This window comes from Vombatus ursinus, unplaced genomic scaffold (genome assembly GCF_900497805.2).
Source record: "Vombatus ursinus unplaced genomic scaffold, bare-nosed wombat genome assembly UNPS02004679.1, whole genome shotgun sequence".
In the NCBI taxonomy this organism is placed as follows: Eukaryota; Metazoa; Chordata; class Mammalia; order Diprotodontia; family Vombatidae; genus Vombatus; species Vombatus ursinus.
In genome coordinates, this window is record NW_020944457.1 from 234175 (window position 1) to 248944 (window position 14770).

General features: G+C 49.1%; 1 protein-coding gene across 4 annotated transcripts in view; it reads right to left on the reverse strand.

The window, feature by feature from the left end:
- LOC114025730 (ubiquitin carboxyl-terminal hydrolase 40-like) overlaps positions 1-14770 on the reverse strand; it is a 64132-nt gene that overhangs the window by 13584 nt on the left and 35778 nt on the right. For all 4 annotated transcript variants that reach the window (XM_027839209.1, XM_027839199.1, XM_027839228.1 and 1 more), the window contains 6 exons: positions 10598-10721; positions 9051-9108; positions 8696-8749; positions 7175-7263; positions 5998-6084; positions 5702-5738 (listed from right to left, as the gene is read on the reverse strand). In XM_027839209.1, coding sequence (XP_027695010.1) covers positions 5702-5738; positions 5998-6084; positions 7175-7263; positions 8696-8749; positions 9051-9108; positions 10598-10721 — 449 coding nt within the window. The remainder of the gene's footprint in view (positions 1-5701; positions 5739-5997; positions 6085-7174; positions 7264-8695; positions 8750-9050; positions 9109-10597; positions 10722-14770) is intronic.

Here is a 14770-nt window from a genome sequence, read left to right on the forward strand (position 1 = left end):
TGACTCTTCCTGTTTTCATCACAACAGAATTCTCTCCTGGTTCTCCTCAAACCTTCTGGCTGCTCCTTCTTCTGTATCTCAGCTCTTGTGAGTATACCCCAAAGGTCTGTCCTGGGTCCTCATCTCTCTCGGTGACCTCAGGATCTCCCATGAGTTCAGCTACCACCTATGAAACTCTCCTATTTATAAACACGACCCAAGTTTTTCTCTCACATTCCAGTCCCACATCACCAGCTGGCTACTGGATATCTCCAAATGGAGGCCCCCAAAGAACCGAACTCCCGTCCAAAACAAAACTCTGGTCCCTTCCCCTTGTCCTCACTTCTCTGTTCTGTTGGGGACACCCTCGTTTAATCCCACCAGCCAGGTCCGACAAGAATTCTCTACTGTACGGACTCTTCCTCCCCCTCACACCTCTCCTCCAGTCAGAGTCTCCTGCATCCATCACCTGCTCTCCACTTATCTAGCCACCACCCCACTGCAGGCCCGTGTCACCTCCTGCCTGGACAACAGAGTCCTAACTGGTCACCTTGACGCATGTCTTTCCCCTTTCCAACACACCCACCAGAGTTGCCCAAGTGACAGTGCTAAATCAAGGGCTCAAAAGCCTCAGGGGCTCCTTCCTTCTTGCCTTGAGGACAGACTACAAACTCCTCTGCTGGACCCTGATAGCCCTTCCCAAACGGTCTCCAGTCTAACAATGCAGGCTTACCACACAGTCCTCCCCGAATGTACTTTACGGTCCAGCCAGTATTCTCCCATCACGTAACACTCCTGCTCCCACCACACCTTGTCCCCTGGGAAGGCAGAGTTCAAGTGAAACTTCCTGATGAAGGCTGACTCTGACCCTGAGCTGCTAGCACCCCCCAATTACTCTGGACACATTCACATTCACTTTTCTGTGGATGCACCAGCTCCCTGCCAGTTGGCTCCTCTGTATCTCCAGCATCTGGAACAGATGCATGTGCCTGAGAAGTGTTTGCTGAACGGAAGGCTGGGGAGGGGACCATGACTAAAAGTCCCACAGGACAAGTCAACCCACGCAGAACCTAATGACAAAATCCTAGAAACTCAAGTGGATGCACAAGGAATTCACGGACAAAGAGAGATCTGTAAAGCCTTGAAGAGCGGCTGGAAGTGGTTGAGGACAAATCCCCAAGAGACGTGGTGGTCTTGTAAAGGCATCCATCAGACCCACTCAAGGTCCAAATAAACTGAGGCGGAAGACAGGAGTGAGAGGTACAAGACCACGATGACCCACAATGGAGAAAGGGCAGAAAGACTCAACTCTACCTCCATCAATCTGGACCTGACAAGACATGTCAAAAATGGTTAACAAGGTAGTGCGTCATTGGGGAATTCCAGTGGCCAAGCCAGGACTCTGAAGGACTGGCAGATAGGACGATGGAAAGGCCACACAACTGGAGATGGGCAAACACTGCCTTCATTTTTTGAGGGAATAGGAGTCTCTGGACTAATGCAGACCAGCGATCTTGCCTTTCCTTCTGGCAACACCTCCGGCAACCAGACTGCTCAACTCCAGCGACTTCCTTCCCTCCCAACCTCAGCCACCCACCAACACGGTCACACCTCCAGCTCTGCCATTTCAACTTCCATGAAACTCCACTCCGAGTCTCTTTTCTCCCTAAACGTATTTTTTTGCCTGAATCATGACCTTTGGTTCCTGAACCATCCCTACTGTCCCAATGCATCTACCTCAGTTCACCTTCACACCTGTACTGACCCAATGGTTTCCTACCTTCATGCTCCACTAGCTACTAACCTGAAATTCTTGGTCCCCACTCAGCCAGTCAGTTCTCACGGCGGATGCCCACCGTTCAAGTACAGATGAATGGTCATAAAGAGTTTATATAGACAAGAAAGTAGGCATATAGGATCAAGTCATGTGTTCTCTTGGTCACTTATTTGGGATATTACTATAGTCACAGTGACGTTCCTTAGGCATTAATCCTCCCTCTCCTGTTCTACAACTGAAGATTGTGAATGGGATAAAAATCACACCACCCAATAGATCCACCACCTACAAATCATGGTATCCAACCTGAGCACCATCAAGGGACAACAGAACCACTACACTTGGCCTTCAATGTCACAGTTCCAAGAAGTGCTTACAGAGATAGAAATGGCAGTGAGAAGAACAAAGATGAGATAACAGTGGCCCCATGAGAGAGCCATGGCGGACCCAGCGTATTCAGAAATCAGGGCTGGAGGCGATACGACAGGTGGTCGCTGAGGGGCTGACATACAGAGAATATGGAGGAAAGGGAGGTTACCAAAGAGTTAGCCAATATATGAAGGAGAGAACATCAGTGACTTTGCACCAGAGCCTACGTTCTTACGTAGGCAAACTCTTCATGAGGCTTACTGCTAGGGAGGAAGAAGGCTTTCACAAGTGATCTTCAACAATGGGCCAGCATCTTGAGCACTCCCAATTAAATTAAAGATGTGGAGAACATCAAATTTCACTGGGCTTATTTGTGGATTATGAAAAAGCATCTGATTTGGCGGGAATCAAACACAGGTTAAAGGCCATTTTCCAACAAGAAGTTCAGAGTGAGGACAGGATGCCTGTCATCACCGCCATCATTCAACATGGTGCTAGAAATGCTGGTTATAGCAACGAGAGAAGAAAAAGAAATGGAGGCTATTAGAAGAGGCAATGAGGAAGCAAAGCTATCCCTCTCTGCAGATGACATGAGGGTATACTTACAGAATCCTAGAGATTCAACTAAAAAACCAGTTAAAACAATTAACAACTTCAGCAAAGTTGGAGGATATAAATAAACCAGCAGCATTTCTACAGGCTACCAACAATACCCAGCAGGAGGAGAGCTAGAAAGAGAAATCCCATTTAAATAACTACTACGGACGAGATAAAATACTTGGGAGTCTCCCTGCCAAGACAAACCCAGAAACTATATGAACACAATTACAAAACACTTTTCACACAAATAAAGTCAGATCTAAACAATTAGAAAAATATTAATTGCCAATATAATGACAATTTTAGCTAAATTAATTTACTTATTCAGTGCCATACCCATCAAACTACGAAAGAATTATTTCATAGAGCTAGAAAAATAGTAACAAAATTTATCTGGAAAAACAAAAGGTCCAGAAGATCAAGGGAATCAATGAAAAAAAGGTTAAGGAAAGTGGCCTAACCATAGCAGATATCAACCTTCATTATAAATCATCAAAACAATCTGATACTGGCTAAGAAATAGAATGGAGACTCAGTGGAATAATCAAGTACATAAAACACAGAAGTAAATGACCACTATGGCTGGTACGATGGATACAGCACTAGGCCTGGAGTCAGGAAGACAACGTCCTAAGTTCAAATCTGGCCTCAGATACTTAGTAGCCATGTGACCCTGGATAAGTCATTTAACCGTGTTTGCCTCAGTTTCCTCATCTGTCAAATGAGCTGGAGGACATGGCAAACCACTCCAGTGTCTTGGCCAAGAAAACCCCAAATGGGATCACAACAAATTATCATGTTAATCTAGAGTTTGATAAATCCCAAAATTCCAGCTTTTGCAGTAAGAACTCAACCATTTAATAGAAATTGCTGGGAAAACCGGAAAGCAGTTTGGCACAAACGAGACATAGAGCAGCAACTCACACCATACACCAAGATGAGGTCCAAATGGACCACTGATTTCGTCATAAAAGGTCATATCATAAGTAAATTAGGGGAACATGAAAAAATGTGCTTTTCAGATCTATGCATAAGGGAAGAGTGATTGACCAAGCAAAACAAAGGAGATCAGAGGAAGCAAAACAGATCATCTGGATTACATGAAACTAAAAAGCTTTTCGCACAAACAAAACTAGACAGAAAACAGAAAACTGGGGGAAATTTTTCAACAAGTTTCATTTCTCAACTACATAGGGAAGTGAACCAAATTTATAAAAATAAGAGTCACTCCCCAGTTGATAAATGGTCATAGGATATGAACAGGAAGTTTTTCAAAAGAAGAAATCAAAACTATCAATAGTCACATGAAAATTGCTCTAAATCAGTACTACTGATTAGAGAAACACAAATTAAAACAACTCTGAGACAGCACCTCACGCTTACCGGATAGGCTCACATGACAGAAAAGGAAAATGACAAACGCTAGAGGGGCTGCAGAAAAACTGGGACAGTGACACATGGCTGACGGAGCCGTAAACTCATCCAGCCATTCTGGAGAACAGTTTGGAACTATGCCCAAAGGGCTGTAAGACTGTGCATATCCTCTGACCCAGCAATACCACTTCTGGGGCTGTATCCCAAAGAGATCGTGCAAATGGGAAAAGGACCCACATGTACAAAAATATTGATAGCAGCTCTCTGTGTGGTGGCCAAGAATTAGAAATTGAGGGAATTTCCAATTAATTAATTGGGTAATGGCTGATATGATTGTGATGGAATATTATTTTGCCATAAGAAATGATGAGCAGGAGGTTTCAGAAAAACCTGGGAAGACTTCTACGAACTGATGCAAAGTGAAGTGAGCAGAACCAGGAGAAGGTTGTGCACAGTCTCAGTGATATCATAGGGATGATCAACCGTGAAAGACTGAGCTACTCTGATCAAGAAAACGATCTAAGACAATTCCAAGTGAGCCATGATGGAAAATGCCATCCATTTCCAAAGAGAGAACTAAGGAACTCTGAGCGAAGATTGAAATAGAATTTTTTTTAAGTATAACTCTTTATTTTGGCTATTTTGTTTGTGTTTTCTTTCGCAACGTGACTATATGGAAATATATGTTGCATGATCTCACATGTATAATCAAAATCAAACTGTTTGCCTTGTCAAGGAGGGGACTGGGACAGGAGGGAAAAAGAATCTGGAACTTTAAATTTTTTTAAAAATGACAGCTAAAACATTTTTACATGTAATTGGGAAATACCTAAAGAAATTAATAAAAATAATTTTTAAAAGAAAGAAAAATAAGTCAAACCAAGTAGCCTACTGAGCCATGCAATAACTTTATCTCCAAAGAACCAGCACTGAGGGTCACCCAGAAGGCAATGGTGATGGGCATGTGGGGTGTGAGCAGGCTGCCACATAACCAATGGGGAGCTTTGAGGAACAAGGGATGAGCTGGTCACAGGAGGCCGCCAGAATCCTCCACTACTGGGCCCCTTGCACACCAGATGGGTTCTCCGTGACAAAGTCATGGTAAGATGCAGACAAGGGATGCACGGGATGTGCGGACACGAACAACAGAGACATCTCCAAAATAAGGAGGTCACCACTTACCTGGGTCCTTCTGCCCTTCCCGTAACCCGAGCCCCCGGCTCTTGCCCCTAACCCTGCCCTCAACTCTCACACTGGAAGCACCAGGCCCCGTTTCATGGTGAGGTCCTCAGACCACGACTCTGACCGCCACCTCTTCTCTTCCCGCTTCATGGCCATCACCTCACCCCGCGGACAGGCAGGCAGGAATTATCCACCCTCCTTCTTTTTCCTCTTTGGGTTGATTCTAAAGGGCCTTAATTTCCCCCCAAACACCATCTATCTACTGGGTGCCTTCAGTTTTCAAAGAGTCCAAAGAAGGTGTAGTGGCACCGCCTGCCAAGAGCGCAGGAAAGAGGCCCAAAGGTCCCAGTGGTTTATAACATGGGAAGGACTGTGAGGAAAGGCGGTAAACCATGCCGCACATCCTCTCACATCACTGACCTTGCAGACCAGCTTTCTCCAGCATCTTCTTCAAACACTAAGGAGAAAAAAGCACAGAGAAGTGATGCTTCAGGTTAGTGGGATCCTCAGAAGACAGGCGAGCCTCGTCAGCAGGCCCGTCTTTCTGAAGGGGCAAAGCCCACGCCCACGACGCCCAGGACGCCCAGGCAGCCACCCCTCAACCTTGGCCAGGCCTCTGGCACAGGTGCCTCCCCACTGGGAAGGCCAGGGCACCCCCCACCAACTCGGGGCACAGAGGACCTGGGCTCTCCTCGGGGCAGGTTGCTGTCACTTACTTCGCTCACAGAGATCGTCGACTCCACGATGATCTCCATCGTCAGGCTGGACTCGAAGTCACTGCCCACGATGAAAAACAGGAAGAGCTGGGAAAGGCCAACAAGGTCAGGTGAGGGGGACCTTGGCACGTCCCTCTTTCCAGAAGCAATCAGTTTACAACATGCCCCCACCTGGCCTCTTAGAAAAGTGGACTGGTGGTGACAGTCCTGCCCCACCTCTCACCTCTCACGGACCCCAGGGGGTGGCGCCTCCTGGCAATCCCCCAGTGAGGCTGAGCCCTAAGGATGCGTGTGACCCTTGGGAGCCTGGAGTAGGTGGAGTACGAGGACGCTAACAGGCCCCTGCTCAAGCTGAGAAAAATGGAGCTCAGACAGGTGCAGCAGAACCAAAGGGCTGCTGCGAGCTTGGACCGCTCACAGACCTCAGGAGAGACCAAGGGCAGGGTGGACACGCTCCCAAAAGGTCTGCAGGCTGGCCACAGAAGTGCCTCCCCAAATCCCCCACCCATACACACTGCACACATATGTACATACACATGCACATGCACACACGCACACACACCACCCCTATACATGTGCACATGCACACATGTACACACATACCCCACAGTGTGTACATGCAGTACATGCACACACATGTGCCCACATGTGCACATACATGCACACACCACCCATACACACATGCGCACGCACATGCACACACATACCCCCACATACTGTGTACATGCAGTACATGCGTACACGCATGCACACATACACATGCACGTGCAGAAGCACCCACACACACATACTTGTACACATGCACCAGCACACATATACACACATACATGCAAGCACCCACACATACACATGCATGCATACACTTGCACATGCACACATGCACCACACTTGCATACATGCACATACATGCACACACAATACACATGCACACACCTACACTTGCGCACACATGCATAGTACACATGTGCACACATGCACGCACTCAGATACACACACACTTGACATGCGCATGCACCCCACACTTGCATGCATGTACATACAGATGTGCACATGCACACACACACACGTGTGCACGTGCATGTTCACACACACACACACACACACACACACACAACACCACAGGGTCGGGACCTCCGGGCGATGCCAGGTCATGGCTTCAGCACCCAGGCTATGTTACCTGGGAGGAGGTCGGAGCTTTGCCACGACACAGTCCCAGCAAACTGCCCATCTCCATCTCTGCTTCGGCCACAGTGTAATGTTCTGGCACTGTCAAGGACACCAACGGATCTGGTGAGCACTGTCGGCCTCGGGCCCTGCTCAGGAGCCCCGCCCAGCCTCGACAACACTAAGCTGACAAAGGGGAGGGCAGAGCTGGGGCAGAGCCGGAGGGTCCTCTGCCAAAAGAACAGTCTCAAGGACAAAAGGAAATGAAACACCCCAGGCTGCAGCATGAGAGGCTAAGGAAGGAGCTCTTTGGTGCCAGACACCAAACTCAGGCCTGGGCCTGCCTTCAGGAGGCTGACCCTCTCATCAGACTGGAAGGCACGGACATAGCCGCCTGATGGCCTAGGGCAGGAAGGAGGGCAATCGGGACAGTCCGAGGACTGGGGGACCACGCCTCCTGCATCCCACAAGGCCAAGGTGTGTCCGTGCAAGAAGGACTGGCCTGTTCAGCTTGGGCCCAGAGCCTCAGGAAGTAGCACAGCCTGCCCGTCTTCAGGAGGCGAAGAGGCAGGGGCAGGACGCATCTTGGTCCAGAATGACCTCCACGAGGGGGATTCCCATGAAGCTGGAGAAAAAGCAGCCATGGGCACAGAGCCAGAAAGGCTCAGAAGGTGTGGCACTTGAGCAGGGCCTGAGCGAAAGGAGTGACGGTGTGTGTATGCGTGTTTGCACATGTGTGTGCAGGGGTGCACTCAGCCTCTCACTCCAGGGAATGGCCTAGGGGAGGCCCAGAGGCAGGAGGGGGCCAGCTGGGTCAGAGGTCCACTTAACAGAGGGGGCAGCAGGGTTAGGCTCAGGCTCTAAATCCTAGGCTGGGGGAGCCTGGGCTTTCTTCCATCAAGACAGACTTTGGGCCAGGAGAGGTCAGTAAGACCAAGTAAGGCCAAGAGGAACACACACAAATGAGCCAGACGGCCCCTCAGGGCCCGGTTCTTCTGTGCAGCCTTCCCGAGGCCGGCCACTGCAATGACAGGGAAGCTTTTGGTGGACTGGCTCATGAATCTTAGCGTCACTTCGCGCAGACCTCTCTGGAAGTCAAACGAGGCCAGCTTATGCAGGGACTCTTCCCTCGCCCCCACAGGGGGTCTCTGAGGAAAACACTCACATCCATGAAGAAAGGACTGAGCACAAAGGAGATGGGACCCCAGGGCAGCCAGCCTGTCCCCTGGGCCCTGAGGACACCAGGGAGGACCACGGCAGTAAAGCTCGGAAATCAAGTGAGCCCAGCGGACAGTGTGCTGGATCTGAATCCAGTAAGAAGTGGGTTCACATCTTACTTCAGAAACTTCCCAGCTGAGGTCCCTTCTCATCTATAAAAGGGGCTGGACTTCACAGCCTGTGGAGCGGCCCAGAAGTTACCAAAGACACAGCCAAACCACCCGCCACCCTCACATCCGGGTCACCAAGGCAGCCTCCTGCCACCCTCCACGAGGGCAGCCACAGGACCAGGCCATGGCAAGGAGACCCCACCTACCTGGAGAAAGCAGCTGCCCATTTCGATCGATCAGCCTCAGGCAGCTGTTATTAACTGGAAGCAAAGAGAGCACAAAAAGGCAGGTCAGAGTGCGAGAGTCAGAGAATCCCCAACCTTGCCCCCACACTCCGGCCCCCTACGCTGCCTGGGCCCCCCAGGTCCTCCAGGAGAGCTCCCTGCCATTCACCGTTCTGAGCACTGCCCTTTCCCACACCCCTGGGGATTCCAATCACTTATTTAAAGCTTGCGTCACCCCCCCCAAGACACTAGCTGGTTTTACTTTCATCTGTGCATCTGCCAAAGCCCTGCCTCCTTCCTGAAACACGCACTTGGCTTCACCTGAAAATGCACCTACCCAGTTCCTCCTGCAACCCCAGCTCCTTGACAGCTTTGATTCGAATGTCCAACAGCATCTGAAATAGAAAAGCATGCCAAGGACATGTTGGGCATGACCTGGCACCCTTGGTACCTAAAAAACATGCAAATGATTGGGCATAACTTGGCACTCCAGTACCCAAAAGACACATGAATGATTGGGTATAACCTGGCACCCCTGGTACCTAAAAGACACACAAATGACCATCCCTAACTAAGCATCCTGGACCACACAGGGTGGCCAGGAGGCAAGAAGCCAAGGAAGGGAGCAGAGGTGCACATGGAGGGAGCGCCTGGTCATGGCTCTCAGCCCATTTTTAAAGAGTTTTATATTCCTGGCTACTACAAAAGTTATCCCATCCCAAAGAGCTCTTTCTTTGAAATCTGGGCTTCTACACATCCAATACTCCACCCCATAGGCCACTAAGAAACTCCCTTTAAACAAGGACAATGGAATTAACGTTGACCCAAAAGGCAAAAAATGAATAAAAAATGTTCAAAGTTTTTATGATTACAAACGAAAAGAAACAGACTTGTAAACTGGGGAGTTTGTAAAACTGATTTTTAGGTAGAGAGAGAGAGACAGAAGACTCACATCAACTCAAGAGAATCTTCCAATCTTAGAGCCCAGAGGCCAAAGAAGCCAACTCACCCATGCTCCCTTCCCCACCCAACCACAGACTAGGCACAAGGGCTGGAAGATGGGGAAACTGAGGCTCGGGGAAGTTGGCTTAGAATCCAGCTGTGCCCTTCACTCCCGGCAGCCTCCACAGAGGGTCCTGCCATGGAGCTCTCTCCCGGACAGCCCGCCCACTGCATGGAAGGGACTGTGAGGGAAACAAGTCCTAAGAAAGTGGGGCCTAGCTGTTCGACACAAATCCTGAACAAATCAAAGGTTTTCCAGGAAACATGTCATCCCAGAGGGACTGGTTTCACAAGGATTTGGGGAAACAAGTGTCAGAGAATTCACAGGAAAAGGAAACCCAAAACAATCCACTTCATGGAGCCTTACGAATGGACTGGCTTTCAACAGGTCCCAAAGTCTGAACTGGCTCTTCCCCATAAACCCAAGAAGTCATGAGACACTGGACGATTCAAGAAGCACAAACGACTTCCTGAAATTCACAACTTCAGTTTCTTTAAACCAGATGAATGAAGAAACACCCTAAGTGACCAGGGAACTCCAAAACTCTGGACTTTAGGGAAAGTTTTAGGAAAACTAGGGAATGAACATTTTCTGGAGAATTCTAAGAACGGGTAAAGGAGATTTTCGAATGGGAGAGACTTTTGCAAACAATCCCACTTCCGTGACTTTGCCAGACCACTAAGCACCTCTGGCTTGCCAAATTCAGCCAGAGAGGCAGCGCAGGGGGCCGGGGCTGATGCCAAGGACGGGGTTTCCTACCCCCACCTCCCCTCCCCTCTCACTCTTCTCACCCCCCTCCTCCCAGCCATCCCCTGGGCAGCCCCAGACCCGGCACTCTCCCTACTGTCGCTCACGCTCTGGCCCCACTCTTCTTTACTCACTGTTTCAGTAGTCGCCGAAACTTTCACGTGCTCCTCCTCGGAATCTGCTTGACACAGATTCTTAACGTGCATCCAGTTGAAGTTGCTCAGAGGGCTCGCCCATCTGCTTCCGGTCAGCATCAAGCTGCAAGCAAGGGACAGATTCACAAAGTGACACTCTCACGTTCCCTGTACCCCGGGGGTGACCAACGTTTCTCAAACTCCACACAGGTCACTTTAAACGAGCCCTCACAAAACGAGCCCTCCACATTCCCGGAGGCACTGCTTCAGCCAAAAGAAGACAAGGCCGCTCGTCCTTAAAAGGGAAACAGGCTCCCCTACCGAGTGCGTGTCCGGGCTTCCGTGACCCAGTGGCTCTGCGGCCACCTCCCCTCTGGGCATCACGATGACGCACACAGCCTCTGTGAGAGGGGATGGCCGAGTGCCCTGTAAAATGGCGTCTCCTCCTGCCTTTCCGTCCAGCACGAAGCAACCCAGAATCCTGCTCAAGAGAACTCCTCGAAGCCGCTGACCACCACCCCCACGCTTCCGTCCCCCTCCAGCAAGAGCCCTGCAGCGTCCTCCCCTTCAGAGTCAAACTCTAGGAAGGGCCTTTCCCTCCTTCCTCAATCTCACCTCACACTGCTCTGCGAGGTGGCCGAGGGTCTCTTCTCAGCCATCATCCCTCTCACCACCCCCTCGGTCCCCAGCGTCTGAGGCTGCTGACCACCCCACTCAGGGAGGCTTTCCTGAAACGGCTTTCTGCTGGCTCTCCTGCTTCGGCATCAGCTCATCAGCCACACCCAACCCCAAGCGGGGGGGTGTCCCCCTACGCTCTGTTCCGGGCCCTCTCAGCTCATCTCCTTAGCTCCCAAGGCCGTGCCAACGAGCACTATGGAGGCGACACTCAGCCAGGCGTGTGAAGGCCCAGGCTCTCCCTGATCTGAAGTCCTACAACACCAACCGTCCTATGGAGCCCCGCAAACCAACCCTGAGTCAGCACATCCAAAGGACAAGTCCTTATCTCTCCCAAACACCGGCCGGCTCCTCTTCCAACGTCCCTGCCGCTGCAGCAACTCCATCAATTCTGTCACCCAGACAGGATGCCACCTCAGGTCTTCTGACACCTCCTTCAGCTCTCTCACCCTCTAAATTCCATCCGCTGCCAACTTTTTGTGAGTTCAACCGCCATCTTCTCTGTCACACAGCCGCCACTCTCTCCTCAATGCCCCCCGGGAGCATCCCAGCAGCCTTAGCGCCCCGTTCTGCGCAGCTGCTGAGCAGACACTCTTCCAGTCTCACCTGGCATTCCCCAAGCCAAGAAGACCCTTCCCCAGCTCCCAAAGCCCTTTCCAGTCCGGTTCCCACTGCCCTGAACCTGTTCCTACACGCTGTGGTTTAGACAAACCAGCCTCTGCTGCCCCCTCCTCCATGCCAGGAATGCTCTCCCTGCTCACCTCTGACCCTCAGGAACGCCATCTTCCCTCCAGGTTCAGCTCAAGTTCCACCTTCCACAGGAAGTCTGTCCTGATCCTCCCACATGTGAGCGTCCCCTTCACGCCTCTGGAAACTGCTCCGTCCTTACACACCTGGCCTAACGCTGGGGGAGTCACCAGCTGAATGAGCCACCCCACCAGTCAGCCGCAGCATCCTCCTGTTACCTGGTTTCACTGGCTGTGAGAATTTCAATACTGGGAACTTCCAAGTCAGATGATCAGAGGGATGGAGGGACAGGATAGGTCTCTGTCAACTTTCAAAAACTCCCCAAAAGAATGACGCGCTTGTCTCCACGGGCCAACATGCCAAGAACCTTAACAGGAACTCAGCAGCAGACCATGCAGACCTAAAACCCGTCCAGCCGTCTGTAGGAGGAAGGGGGAAGTACAGGAAGGTGGGTCCACACTGCGCCTGAGGCAGCTCTGCTCAGTCAGAAAACTGCAGAATGAGGGAAATGAGACAGGGGTCGCACGAGCCTGTGGAACTCCATTTCCAGGCCTGAAGGAAAGGGGACTGGCAGCCAGATGGGGTCAGGTCAGTCGTCCTCCACAGACTGAGGTCCATGAAAAGTGAATCCTCCATGAGGAAAGAGGCTGGCGTAGCTTTGAGGCCTAGTCCCTAAGAGCCACCATCAAAAGGAAAAGTCAGAAAGTAGGCAACCGCTAATGAATGAAGAAGGAAGAAAACTCATTTAAAAAGCCAGAGCACAAGCAGATAAGTCAACAGTAAAGGGGAGGTGGCCACCAAGGCACCCCAACCATTGCAAATGTCCTTTAATCACTGAGACCCAGCCCTTGGTGGCACAGAGGATAGTGAGGATCCCAAAGGAATATCAAACCATAATCAGGTGCTTCCAGACAGCTTGAGAGAAAAATCTGAATCTTCAAAGCCATTCCAAGGGAACAAATTGGCAGAACTTCTGTGCTCCAAGGCAGAAATCCTGAACCAGGGGTGGTGAGTCTCTTCGAAGACACGAGCGAGCGAGCAAATGGGAAATGCGGCTCCACAGAAGGGGAGGACCCTCTAGAGGGCTCCAGTCTCCCTGCATGAGACAGATGCTAGAGTGGGGTGCAGGGGGACGACGGGCTCGAGAAGGCCCCCAAGGAAACATCCCTGACTTCTGAACACCAAAAACAAAGGAATACATAGGTGGCCTCCAGGAAAAAACCCTATGCTGCAACGCTAAGACACAGGGCGGGGGGCGGGGGGGAATGTAATAATTCCAATAGCAAACGATAACTTCTACAGGGGGTCAGGAAGAGGCCTTCCAAATGGAACAAAGAGAGAATCTCGTAACACAAAACTCCTTTGCACTCACCAAAGGCTACCACATTGAACAGAACACATTCACCAAAGTAAAGGGGCTCAAGTCACAAGCCAAAGTGACATGCCCTGCCCACCTGCACTTCATCATCAGTGCTAAAGAGACAGACTCACCAGAAGCACTCCTACATAAAAAACCCAAGCGGGAGCAGACTGCTACATCTGCACTCACCTACGCAACAGAAACACAAAAAAGGTAAGTAAATACAACCAAGAAAACACAAGTGAGGAAATAATTTAACCCATTTTTATTAAAAGGAAAAGGGGAAAATATAGAATTGAACAAATTCTTGAAGAAACTAGAGCTAAAAGACTTAGGGCATCTTCTAAATGAGACTGAAGAATATGTGCGCTTCTCTGCATCACATGGAACTTTTACAAAAATTAACCACTTCTTAGAGCACAGAAATCTGGCAAACAATGGGAAAAAAAGCAGATAGAGTAGACATATCTTTTACAGACCATCACATAATAAAAAGTGCATGTGGTTCAGGGAGTACAAACAAAAGACAGAGATCTGAATGGAGACTTAACAATGAAATCCTAAATAACAAGTGGGTCAAAGAAGAAATCACAGAAATAATTAGTAATTATGTAAAAGACAATAATGATGATGAAAGCACATAACAAAATTTCTAGGATGTAGCTAAAGGAGTCTGGGGTGAGGGTGGGGTGAATAATATCCCTAAAAACATACATTAACAAAATAAAAAAACTTTTAGTCAACCCAATTAAAAACAAGGATAGAAAAATCAAATCAATAAAATAGCAAATGATTAAGCTAAAATCGTAACTAAACCTAAAGAAAAATAGAACTATCAGAACCCACTAACTACAATTATACACTACCAGAACTGAGAACACCAAAGAAATAGAGAAATACATTAAAAAAAAAATACCCAATCCAACAGAAAACCAAACAGAGATCCTAAATAATCCAATTTCACTAAGGAAATACAACTTTAGCTCCAACGAACTACCAAAGGAAAAATTTCCTAGTATTGATGAACGCGCAGGAAAATTAATACCAATTATAGACAGAAAAAAATGAGAAAGTGCTCTACCCAACTTCTCTTTAATCATATATAGAGCTAATGCCTAAACCACAAGAAAATAAAGCAAAGCTAGAAGGGAGAACTACAGACCAGAATCAGGAACAAATGAGTACTCAAAAATTTTAAATAAAATCCCATTAAACAGACTACATAAACTTGTTGAAGAAATTGATCAGCAAGACCAAGTGGACTTTAGACCCAGGACACAGGGACAGCACATTAGAAAAACAATCAGCAAAATTAATTTCATTAAAACCGAGACATGCCAAACGTCAAGATCACCTCAAGAGTTTCAGAAAAAGCTTAGGACAAAGCACAA